The sequence below is a fragment of the Bombyx mandarina genome, chromosome 24 (assembly GCF_030267445.1).
Source record: "Bombyx mandarina strain Sakado chromosome 24, ASM3026744v2".
Taxonomy (NCBI): Eukaryota; Metazoa; Arthropoda; class Insecta; order Lepidoptera; family Bombycidae; genus Bombyx; species Bombyx mandarina.
In genome coordinates this window covers 5824430-5837599 of record NC_143230.1, presented here as the reverse complement: position 1 = coordinate 5837599, position 13170 = coordinate 5824430, and the positions used below count along the sequence as shown (strand labels likewise).

General features: G+C 39.7%; 1 protein-coding gene across 21 annotated transcripts in view; it reads left to right on the top strand.

Annotated features, from left to right (window-relative positions):
- CalpA (calpain A) overlaps positions 1–13170 on the top strand; it is an 84505-nt gene that overhangs the window by 64620 nt on the left and 6715 nt on the right. For 11 of the 21 annotated variants that reach the window (XM_028171814.2, XM_028171816.2, XM_089738075.1 and 8 more), the window contains 10 exons: positions 1576–1757; positions 2684–2797; positions 3385–3491; positions 4250–4359; positions 4927–5123; positions 6218–6325; positions 6731–6773; positions 8152–8281; positions 10984–11223; positions 12588–12715. In XM_028171814.2, the coding sequence (XP_028027615.2) occupies positions 1576–1757; positions 2684–2797; positions 3385–3491; positions 4250–4359; positions 4927–5123; positions 6218–6325; positions 6731–6773; positions 8152–8281; positions 10984–11223; positions 12588–12715 (1359 nt within the window). The remainder of the gene's footprint in view (positions 1–1575; positions 1758–2683; positions 2798–3384; positions 3492–4249; positions 4360–4926; positions 5124–6217; positions 6326–6730; positions 6774–8151; positions 8282–10983; positions 11224–12587; positions 12716–13170) is intronic. The other 10 variants (XM_028171818.2, XM_089738077.1, XM_089738080.1 and 7 more) reach the window with 1 other exon arrangement.

The following is a 13170-nucleotide window of genomic DNA, read 5'->3' as shown; positions in this document are numbered from 1 at the left end:
ACCTACTTTTGCCGCTAGGAGCGTTGTTTCTCTCCTCCCTGAGTCCATTGCTCATGTCTGAGGGTCGTGACCATCTCCTCCCGTTCTCTCTGGATGATGCGTCGCCATCTTCCTCTGTCCTCGGCGATGTGTATGGCATCGTAGACTGTGGTATCCAGAATGGATTTGATCAGACCAGCGCATTGGATTGCGGCCACTAGATCTTTGGCCTGCAATCTTGCCAGTTACCATCAACTTTTCAAAATTGTCACCGCGCTGTTCCAACTGCATACAGATTGGAGTTAACTTTTACGCTTTCGAGAACGTTAAAAAACTCGCACTAAGCACACTGATCTCATACACTGCTATGGGTCAGATTGGCGTTCTCACCAAGAGTTTCACATTACCCAATGTCACGGGCAGACTGCAATCCCTGGGTAGCAAGTTAGGAGCAGATACATTTGTCTACCTTCAGTCAAGTACTTTAGGACTTTAATTCAATGACCTTTTGAGGATTCTGATTTAATTTTTTTATTTATTTCATTACTTAGATTCTAATTGAAGTAGTTAATTGGTTTATATTTAATAGACCTTCGGTAAAGCCTTTTAGGACTTTAAATCTTCGATAATTCTGATTGACAATATTATTTTTTCGAACTCTTTTGATTTAATTACTTAGATTCTAATTTAAGTAGTTAAATGATTTATATTTAGTAGACCGTCGGTAAAGACCTTTAGGACTTTAATTCAATGACTCTTTGATAATTCTGATTGACAATATAATTTTTCAAATTCTCTTGATTTAGTTACTTAGATTCTAATTTAAGTACTTAAATTATTTATATTTATTAGACCTTCGGTAAAGTCCTCTGGGGCTTTAATTCAATGACTCTTCGATAATTCTGATTGATATATATTTTTTTCAAATTATCTTGCTTTAGTTACTTAGATTCTAATTTAATTAGTTAAATGGTTTATATTTAGTAGTTAGATTAAGAAAAAAAACACTATATCAAGGGGTGAAAGATGATTTTGGTTTACGCGTCATTTCATTTTGTATTAAGCCTTCGTCAAACAGAACGCGTGCTTAGCGCGCGTCAGAGCGCTATACTAACGCTGCGCTATGACGCCGAGATGTGATGTACTACTGTGGTAACATACCGTCACACAGAGCGCCAGCGCTATAAAGACATCTCGGCGTCATAGCGTAGCGCTCTGACGCGCGCTAAGTACGCGTTCTGTTTGACGAAGGCTTTAGTATCAACAAACAATTTGCTGTTTCTAAATGAACTTCAATTACGTTTACCGCATTCAAATAACTGAAGATTTTCTTTTTTTTTTGACAGTATCTTTGTTCCATATTTTTTATGAGTACTTTAAATGCCTCTCCTGTTCTTGCTTCTTGCTTCGGTTTCCTCAATACTGAGGATCGTGACCGCCTCCTCGCCACGAAGAGTTTTTATTGCGGACCATTCCACGCCATTTGCCTCTATCTGCCGCCGAGTGTAGAGTTGCAAAAACTGTCGCCTAAACCAAATATTCTGTCACTCCTGTGATGTGAGGATGTCATAATAACCCGGTGCGTCGTCGCCGCAGCCCGACCCCCACATCCTGGAGGCGGAGACGCCGGCGGGGCTCATTCGGGGGCACGCGTACTCCGTGACCCGGGTCAAGTACGTGGACATTGAGACCCCGGGCCGCGCCGGCAAGATCCCGCTGCTCCGCCTGCGCAACCCCTGGGGGAACGAGGCCGAGTGGAACGGACCATGGAGTGACAAGTCAGTACAGCACGCGACCCACACACAAGACCTCTTCGGAAACTGATGAAAATTGCTTAGACGGGTGGACGAGCTCACAGCCCACCTGATGGTGAGTGGTTACCGTCGCACATGGACTTCAGCAATGCCAGGGGCAGAGCCAAGCCGCTGCCTACCGCTTAATACTCTCTAAAAAGCCTCATTTGAAGAAGGACATGTCATAGCGCTCGGAAAACACCGTGGAGGGGAGCTCATTCCATAGCCGGATGGTACGTTGCAAAGAAGACCTCTGGAAACGCACTGTCGATGAACGCAGCGGTTCCAGATAATATGGATGAACTCTGCTCCGATGGCGGGAGCTGCGATGATAAAAAGGAGATGAGGGAATCATCTCAAACAATTCCTCAGAGCACTCCCCATGAAACACAAAGTTAAGTGGTCACTGGAGCCCATAGACATCTACAACGTAAATGCGCCACTCACCTTGAGATATAAGTTCTAAGGTCTCAAGAATAGTTACAACGGCTGCCCCGCCCTTCGAACCGAAACGCATTACTGCTTCACGGCAGAAATAAGTAGGATGGCGGTACCTACCCGCGCGGACTCAACCTACCCGCGCGGACTCAATACAGTAAAGTACTCCTATACAGTAAAATATCTTTATTCGCGGGCTATATGTTCCTTAATTAAGTATGCCGCGAACACAGAAACAGTGAATACGGAATTGTAAATATGCTTTCATGGGTGGACGAGCTCACAGCCCACCTGATGTTAAGTGGTCACTGGAGCCCATAGACATTTATTTATCACGTAAATTGGCCACCCACCTTGAGATTAAGTTCTAAGGTCACAAGTACAGTTAATAGTATAATATAATAGAGTTGTATTTATCGATAGTTGACTTATCGATAGTCGATTTATCGACGCGTGTTCCATTGCGCGTCCAGGTCTCCAGAGTGGCGCTACATCCCGGAGTCGGAGAAGGAGGAGCTCGGCCTGACGTTCGACGACGACGGCGAGTTCTGGATGTCGTTCAAGGACTTCGTCAACCACTTCTCGCGGTGAGCGCCTTTTGTATGTACCGACTGCCGGAGCCCGTGGGCATCGCCACGCGTCTCGAGACGTGAGGTCGAACTGTCAATTGTATTAGTAGCAGCTGTGTATACTCTCAGTCGTATGTGATGTCGCCACGGAGGAGATTAGATTGTGAGGTATTAACGCGCAATGAAAAGCAAACAGTACCTACACACACACACACACACAATATAACATGCACGCGCACACACACACATAATGTCCTACTTAAATTATAACACCTAATGATCTCTCAACACTTTTCCGCAACATCGGTTCAAGACTTAACCTAACCTAATCTATCTCGAGAAGGAGGGAGCTTGGAGATCAGTATTACATGTCTTTGAACCTAGTACAGACTATCAAAGGCTCACAACATAAATTATAAGGTTAATCCTTTATTCGTGTTTGTACTATATATACCTTTAGGAGAGAAATAAATTAATTATTATTATTAGTGCCGCGCAATGAACATCAATATATTTTTAAAATCGATTTTGTGTCAACCGACAAGAGTAAGTAATGTTTAGTTTTTTTTTTTTAAATACCTTAATTATTTACTAATAAATTTCAGAGTGGAGATATGCAACTTGAACCCCGACTCTCTGGACCCCGAGGAGTGTCCCGAGGGCTGCACCAAGAAATGGGAGATGTCGGTCTTCGAAGGCGAATGGGTTAGAGGTGGGCTGACAATTTCTCTGCTGTTTTAGATGGGGGAACTCACACTTTGTTGAGCTTAACAAGTCACCGTAGATTGGGGCGAATCGGGACCCTTTCCAAATCCAACACAAATTTTCAATGGTTTTTCTTAGGGTAATAGGGTATAATTAACTGAAATTATAAGTTTGTACACTATTATAATTCTATTGCCAAAGACTATTATTATATTTCTATAATCACAGATTTCGCCGAGACTACACTTTAGACAAATATTAATAGAGACAAGCAATATTTAATCTATTCTCAATTTGACCACAGACAATAAGAAAAGTTTGATAATAAACAAAAAGTATACATGCATGTGTGTGTCAAATACAGGGAAGTGCGCGTAATGTTTTTTTTTCTTTTTTATGTATTTTTAATGCATAATTAAAAAAAAAGTTAGCATTCTACACTCCCTCTCTATATTCTCTATAAGTGTGGGAAATTTCATAGTCCATCCGCGCAATTTTCGTAAAAACGGTTACAAAGTTTTTGCTTCACGTATTAATATAAGATACTATGACAGTGGATCTCCTACTGTTTCTACCGGCTCACGTAGCTGCCCAACATCAGCAGGCACAATCACTAATATCAATTTCATAAATCAATTCAACTTCAACATCCTTATTGCAAACCGATTCCTTTGCATTCCTTGCTTAGCTATTAGGAACCTAATACCAAGCTCATTGAGATCAGATTCCTTTGCGTTCCTAATAACAATAAGTCTTTGTCCGCAGGCGTGACGGCCGGCGGCTGCAGGAACTTCCTGGAGACGTTCTGGCGGAACCCTCAGTACACCGTCACGTTGAGCGACCCCGACGAGGGAGACGACGAGAACAAATGTACCGTGAGTGAAAGGGACAACAGTATGCGGGGTCAGGGCTGGGATGACGGTCATCACAATACCAATTTGAGTTAGAGTCGTCGTGGTAGGGATAGGATGATAAACGCGCGGTGCATTCGTACTGAATAAGGCGAATGTGCCGGGTTCGAATCGCGCTGGGAGCTTCTTTTTTTTTGTCATCTACATATTTTTTTAATAATGTGCTTAACATATGCTCACGAACGACTTTCGCGGTGTAGGTATACTAATAAATATGTAGTTAAAAATCGAATCGAAAAAATGTTTAATTTGCGCAATGACAGTTGGTAAGGTAGTAGGGGTAGGTACCACCGTCCTGTCTATGTCTGCCGAGATCCTTTGTATTAAACAAGTGAGAGTTGTAACTATACTGAAATCTTAGAACTTATATCTCAAGGTGGGTGGGGCATTTACGTTGTAAATGTCTATGGGCTCCAGTAACCACTTAGCATCAGATGGGCTGTGAGCTCGTCCACCCATCTAAGCAATAAAAAAAAGTAAAAAAATAAAAACCTCCCGGTCTATATTGTTTCCATTTCCGTCCGGACACAGATAATCGTGGCGCTGATGCAGAAGAACCGTCGCTCGCAGCGCCACCAGGGCCTGGAGTGCCTCACCATCGGGTTCGCGGTGTACCGCCTCCCGGACTACGGGCACGTGCCCAAGCCGCTCGACGTCAACTTCTTCAAGTACAACGCGTCCGTAGGCAGGTCGCAGGCCTTCATCAACCTGAGGGAGGTCAGCGCCAGGTGAGTCCATGGACAACGACCACTTCAGTACCGCCACCCACCTTGAGACGTCAGTCCAAAGTTTCAATTTTGAAGTAAAATGGAGATGTTGTGAACACAGCAGTTTTATACAGAGGAAAAGTGCAGAGTACCAGCTTCTTCCATTTGACTCCATACAGAGGAGGGCCGTTCGGATTGTCGATAATCCCATTCTCACGTATCGTTTGGAACCTCTGGGTCTGCGGAGGGACTTTGGTTCCCTCTGTACCGCATGCTCCATGGGGAGTGCTCTGAGGAATTGTTCGAGATGATACCGGCATCTCGTTTTTACCATCGCAACGCCCGCCACCTGAGTAGAGTTCATCCGTACTACCTGGAGCCACTGCGGTCATCCACAGTGCGTTTCCAGAGGTCTTATTTGCCACGTACCATCCGGCTATGGAATGAGCTCCCCTCCACGGTGTTTCCCGAGCGCTATGACATGTCCTTCTTCAAACGAGGCTTGTGGAGAGTATTAAGCGGTAGGCTGCGGCTTGGCTCTGCCCCTGGCATTGCTGAGGTCCATGGGCGACGATAACCACTCATCATCAGGAGGGCCGTGAGCTCGTCAACGCATCTAAGCACTAAGCAATAAATAAATAAAATTAAGACCTCGAGGTCTTATTTTAATTTATATTCTTATTATTATGAAAAATGACAATATGAAGTGAAATGAAATGAAGATGATTAATTTGAGACATTAATCAACTGGGATGAAATTTAATGAAATGAGATGATATGGGATGAAATATAATCTCAGTAAAATGGGGTCATTTACTGAGATTTTTTCAGTGAACTTTTTGGAGGATCCCGAGAAGTTTCGTCCAGCGGCTTTGTTTCATTTTCCCACATTTGTGCACTTTCACAGATATTAAACAGTTAATAAACCACCGTTATTACACATTTAAACCTGAAAAACCACTAAATAGACAAAATAAAACAAATCACACAACTTCACACCTCGCGTTCCCCGATGATACTCTTAACTTCTACGGTCCATAGACTATTAAAATCACTTTTTTTTGTATAAGACTGACGGTACTCTTGATATAGTCTTCATAATGCTTTTCTCGTAGATTCAAGTTTGAGCCCGGCTCATACGTGATAGTGCCCTCGACCTTCGACCCTGACGAGGAGGGAGAGTTCTTACTGAGAGTCTTCTCCGAAAAGGACAACAATATGGCGTAAGTATCAATAATATCCATAATTTCGGTGATTTTCCTTTAGAAATTGCAAATGAACTTTTTTTAAATCTCACGGTATTAGCCGATTTGAGCATTCGTGAACACATTCCACGCTACGTACACCCGACATATACGATAGAAACGTAATATAAACAAGTATGAGATTTACGAGCTATCTCTGTCCCTTTCTCGCACGTTGAACCTCAGTATCGAACTTGCACGACACCTGCAATGTGACGTCATACGTTTGTAACTTAAACCCTTTGTCTTTTAGGTTTATAATTGCATACAAAAATCAATTAACATATCTTTTAGTTTCGTGGTAAATTTTGTTGCCGACATAAAAAATAATCTGTTTATTATGAAGTGTTTAACTGAATATCACGTTTTTTTTTTAATTTTCAGTGAGAATGACGAAGACATCGGCATGGGCGATGTTGACGACAGAGTGAGTACAATATATCTCTATCGACAAGGGCTTTTCGATCAATTCGTTGTTGTTTCATTAGAAAATAATTATGTAAAAACAAAAACAAAGTTGAGCGTATTGTATTTTCTGGTAATTATTATTTTGTATTTCAGAGTAAGATCAGACAAAGGCGAGTTAAAATATACGCTATCTATTTATTTATTTATGATTAGATACTGTACACGTGCTTTACACTGATTTATGAGGTTTTTTTTGTATTGCTTAGATGGGTGAAAGAGCTCACCTGCTGTTAAGTGGTTACTGGAGCCCATGGACATCTACAACGTAAATGCGCCACCCGCATTGAGATATATGTTCCAAGGTCTCAGTATAGTTACAAAGGCTGCCCCACCCTTCAAATCGAAACGCATTACTGCTTCACGGCAGAAATAGGCGGGGTGGGGGTACCTACCCGCGCGGACTCATAAGAGGTCCTACCACCAGTTCATATACAATATATAATTCGACTGTATTGGTTGACGAGCTATATACGACTGTCTGACTTCATAATGGCTCGATACATTGCAATCTTACTGCACATGCATGATAAGCTAATTTCACACGACCTTACGGATCCATCAGATCCAATAACCTTTGCATTAGACGCCTTCAGCTCTAACACTAGGAGCAGGCTTAGGGACCCCAGTAACCGTACTCGTCGAACTCGACAAAGAGCTGGTCGTGCAACCTAACCCATGCATCAGCTCGCTGAGTTTCTCGCCGGATCTTCTCAGCGGGTCGCGGTTCCGATCCGGTAGTAGATTCATTCGCGAAGCAGCTACTCTTGAGTTGTTAAGTCTCCTTCGGAGGCGCTCGGGTAGCTGTTAGCAAACCCTAGCTGAGCATTTGCTCGGCCATCTGTTCTGGTGAAACTGGAAAGGTCTCCGGGCCACCAGTAATCCTTCAATCATAAAAAAAGATGTGGTGTTGTCGTGGGACACCGAATAGGAACGAAGTTCCTTATTATAAAAATATTAATTTTAAGTTCTATTCGAGGTATAAAGAAAATAATTATTCGGGTATGCATTTTTTATTATGATTATTTTCTTGATAAAAAAAAAACTACTTTACTAAGTAGAATAGAAGTATTCACTAGAATATGATGATTTATAATATATAATAATATACAAAGAAACAGGTATTTATATTTATATGAATAATAATAACCGTCATCACGTAGACTACACATTAGACACTGTATAGCCATCATACTAAGACTATACATAAAATAATAAAAATCTTACGTTACGGACGTTTTTTCCCGGTTAGGGTACCTCTCCGCATCGTCCCGTAAGGAAATTTGTTCCAAAAAAAAAGCTAACTTCAGCCGTTACACAAAAATCCTGTTCATCATCAGGTGAAGGAGCTGGCGCCGGACCCGGAGCCGGCCGACCCAGTCCGTGAGTTCTTCACGCGGCTCGCCGGCTCCGACGGGGAGGTCGACTGGCAGGAACTCAAGGAGATCTTGGACTACGCCATGAGGGAAGGTCAGTTCACACCCACTACCAGATCACTAACATTAAATTATTGGGTACACTGAAAAATGTACATAATAATATTAGCAAAACAACTGTCCGGCAAAATTTTAGTTTTAACTAGCCGTACTCGCCCGCTTCACTGGACATTTAAAATTAACATTATTATTTATTGTCATTATTATTAGGAAGTACAACACTCATATAAATATTATATAATGTAAATATTGGCCTATCCATTAAGCACATGTATTTTCTACATGGATGCCAAGTTTCAAGTCAATCGGATGCATGGTTCAGTAGTTATACCGGAACATTCGTAAAAACCACTGTAGATTTATATTAGTATAGATTTGGTATCAGAATAAGGCATTCTCCATTCTAGTGTGAAGAAGTTTTTATTGGAATAAGTTACCCACAACCAGATCAGTAACATTATAATATTATTGGGTACACTGAAAAATGTACATACTATTATTAGCAAAAAAATTGTCTGACAAATTTTTACCTTAAATTTGGTATCAGAATAAGCATTCTCCATTCTAGTGTGAATTTTTTTTATGGGAATAAGTCACCCACAACCAGATCACTAACATTAAATCAATCGGTACACTGAAAAATGTGTATACATAATATTAACAAAACAATTGTCCGGCTAAATTTTAGTTTTAATTTGGTATCAGAATAGACATTCTCTATCCTAGTGTGAAGAATTTTTTATTAGAGTAAGTCATTACGTTAGAAAAACTTTTTTAGAAAAATCACTTTTAAACAAATTTGTGTATTAACATCATTTTGATAACCCTACACCTAAAACTAAGAAATCTCATATTGAAAATTTGTCGTGTCCATAGTCTACACCAAGTTGGTACAAATGTATCACTCGAATGTCTAAAATTCCCGGCGGTCATGTAGATTCCTTCTTCAAACGAGCCGTGAGGCGTCCTCAGCAGTAGGCAGCGACTTGACTAGACATTGCCGATGTCCATGAGCTATGATGACCGCTTAGCATTAAGAAGGCTGTATGACTGACTACAAAGGCAGCAGAAAAAAATAGAAAATGTTTTTCCTAAATTTAAAATAAATCACATTAATGGTCATTAATTAATGTAAAATGTGGTAAATTAATGGGTTATGTTAAAGATAGGACTGATTATGTATGGCCAAAAGTATTTGCCAAATTAAGTATTATCTTGAACAAAATTGTTTTTTTTTTTTTTATTTTATCTTTTTTTTATATTTAAATATATCCTATAAATAACTTTTATATGATACTCAAAAAATGAGTACTTGTTATCTTGAATACCATTATTATTCAAGCTTCAATCAGTACAATTGATTAACAAAGGTGCAAAGTTGTTAATAATACAATACAGGTACATAACAGCGCTCTTACCGCATTAAAGGATCAAAAACTAATTTAATCTATCTTCAAAAGAAATTGGGAAAATTAGTTTTAGTGTTCAATTCAAGAATTTTTTGCCAATAATTAATTAACTTCTTTTTTTTTTCTTGACATAACACACCTTGAAGGGTATCGCTGAGAAAACTTTTCTTTTTACCCGCATATTTATCATCCCTAGCTGCTGATATTTTTATTTGTTTTTAAAATAAGTAAATGCCCATTTTTGAGCTTTTTAATTGTGTACAAAAGCTTTTTGTGTCACTATGAAAAGAAACAATGCTTTTTAGATTCGTTCTGTTTTGCTGTCCGTCTGTGTTAACATATCTGTATGTGTACTATGTACATATTAACTTTTTTTTGTTCGCTTTTATATGATTGATTTCAGAAGAAGAAAAAAAACATGTGATTTTGAGTGATTAATTTATATATTTTTCAAATTAGAAGTAGATGCTGTGTGGATTACATTTTTTATTTAATCTTGCTTTTTACTTACGGTTTTATGTACTTAAGTGTACTTTCGTTGTCAGGGTTTATTGGTTACGTTGACATCCTTTGGACATGCCTCTTTTGTTTAATTGATGTATAGACAGATAGCGTTAAAAAAAGTAGGTTACAATAGGTACTGTGTAACTGACATAATGTGTGAAATTTATTTGTGATTATAACAAAACCAAAATTGATATAAAACAATTTTAACGTTAAACCAAATTGACTATTATGGATGTAGACACTAAGAGCTACATTGGCGGTGCTCGTGTAGTGTGTTAAGCCGTTAATCGTCAGTAACAAAACAGATTGGCGTTTGAACAAGACATTTTTATTTCGTTAAACTTTAAGCTAATGCAAACTAAAAGACGTAAAATTTTCTATAATCTCGTTTTTTTTTTGTTTGTCATCGGTTAGACATATGAAGTAGAACTCACGGTCCACCTGATGTTAAGTTACCAGAGCCCATAGACATCTACAACGTCAGTACCGCCACCCACCTTAAGACGTAAGTTCTAAGGTCTCACTTTTTACAGTACAACGACTGTCCCACCCTTCAAACTGAAACGCATTACTGCTTCACGGCAGAAATAGGCGGGGCGGTGGTACCTACCCGTGGTCAAAACACCAGTAATATATCTCAATGTTAGCTCCAATAACTCAATCCGGTAACTGTTCAGCTTAGCATGTGAACGCGATGTCCCTAGAGAAAATGACTCTTGCAGTAGACAAACTTATGTATCTAGCTGATAAAATCTCAATTGAAGTTACAAAAACAAGTAGTATAAAATAGCATTAGGTTACATAGTAAAATCGGTGACAGAACTTGCGATGCGGCACGGCGCATACGACGGGGGCGGCGGGGTCGCGGGCGGGGGGCCCGCCCCCCGGACCCCGCTCGGCCCCTCCGGCGGTCCCCCTCAGGAACAGAGCTGCCTCGAGCAGATCCTGTGCGCTCTCTGCACCCCTATATGCAAGGAGCTCGGCGTGGACCTTCAGCAGGCTCAGAACCAACCGGAGCAGGTGCATTTGAACCAGCCGCAGCCCTACACCAACGCTCAAGGTAACGTGCGAGTCTGACGCGGTTATTGTATTGGGTGTGTGAAGCATAAGCGCCGTAGGGTTGCCACTCGTACTCCAAAATTTTAGGGCAGACATCACGACATAAATATTTCTATAATAAAGTTTTATATAATTAGAAAAAAAATCTCTACATTGACTTTCATCAATTAATACTCGTGCTATAAAAATTGAGTCTTCAATTACGACCAACCCTCAGATATACTTAAAAAACTGAATTTTAGAAATTTCAATATATTTAATTTTTTTCATTATTTATGGTTTTTTCAAGTATTACATTGTTACTTGATAATGACTGTAACCTTCAGGTCCTCTTCGTGAGAATACTAAAACTATCAGCCAGCATCGGCCTTCATTAGCCATACAAGCTTCTCAAAGAGCTTTAACTTCATCAAACCCAACGAAGTTCATAATATTGCAGATGAAATCCTTCTACGAATTATCCTACTACTAATTAGATGCTCTTTTTTTCAGGAGACAACTACTTATTCGCATCTCTATACAAAATTGCACCTATAAAAATTTATACACTTTTTTTTTATAGAAATGGAGGCACTGTACAAAATGTCTGTTTTTGATCTTTGTTTTATTTTTGTCTTCAAACGACAAGCCAAATGTTTCGTCATTGTATATTATTTAAGATTTTAAAGGCATCACTCTTCTAAGCAACATTGGATAGGAGATAATATTTAAAAAAAATATTAATATGATGACTAAACGTCTGGCTTGTCGTTTGTTTGTTTACAGGTACATATTGTTTTTTTTTTCAGATTTTTGTGTTTTTTTTTTTTTTCAATTTATAAATAAAAAAAGAACCCGTTATTTTTATATTTCGCTTTACGTAGCAAACTAACACTGAACGTGTGTTGGGGAAATTTTCAAATGTAATTTTGAGAATTTCCTCACACCGACCAAGCTTTTGTGAGCATGTGATGTATATGACTTTGAAAGACAAAAATGGGCATTTTATACTTTAATTACTCGTGTGTTTAGGGTTGATTTTTCGTTAATAATATATCGCCATCATCGTTAAGAGAGATACTCGACACACAATTTGTAAACTGACAATTTTACACACTTAATACAAATAAATTATAAATAAAAACATTAATTTACAATTTCATTGAACTGTCTCCTCCATTTCCATAAAGCAAAACTAGATTTGTGACACTAATCAAAAACCCAGAGCAGTCTTGACTTGAGGAACTCGACATGTCTTTGTTAACAACAAAAAAAAATCTACAGTTAATAATTATAAAGTACAATTAGTGACACAATTCTCTTGAATTTTTTTTTTAATTATATTTTTTTGTATGGTTTTGTTGAAGTGAATGTAATGTGTTGCAGAGTTGCAAGGTCAGGGTTTCTCCAAGGACGTGTGCCGTAGCATGATCGCGATGCTTGACAAGGACGGCTCCGGAGGACTTGGCTTCGAAGAGTTCAAGTCCCTGTGGATCGATCTGCGCAACTGGAGGGTAGGTTTGGAAAACGAAAAAAAAAAAACTCTTTGACCATAACTCCTTTGGTGTACAACCGTACAACAACTTGCTTTGATTGACAGTGAGCGGTGATTGTCGCTCATGCACATCAGCAAAACCAGGGGCACAGTCAAGGTCTGACCACGGTTATATCTTGTACTTGATCACATCACCTCACCATGACTATACCGCAGACTGTGGAAAGGATAGCAGAAGCTTTTTTGTTACCATTGAAACAAGTATAGGCTGTTGGCCATCTAACTCTGTGGGTGTCCGTCGCTTGTCTAATGTATGAAGACATTTTTTTTCCTACCTATGCTGATAGCCTTGAGAGGCTATTTTAGCTTCGCCTTGACGTGTGGGTGAACTCACGGGGCTCAAACCGAAGTGTTGCTAACACTGGCCCTAGCAAGAGCAGTGCTTCGCAGAATCTACCGCCAGATCTAAAACGC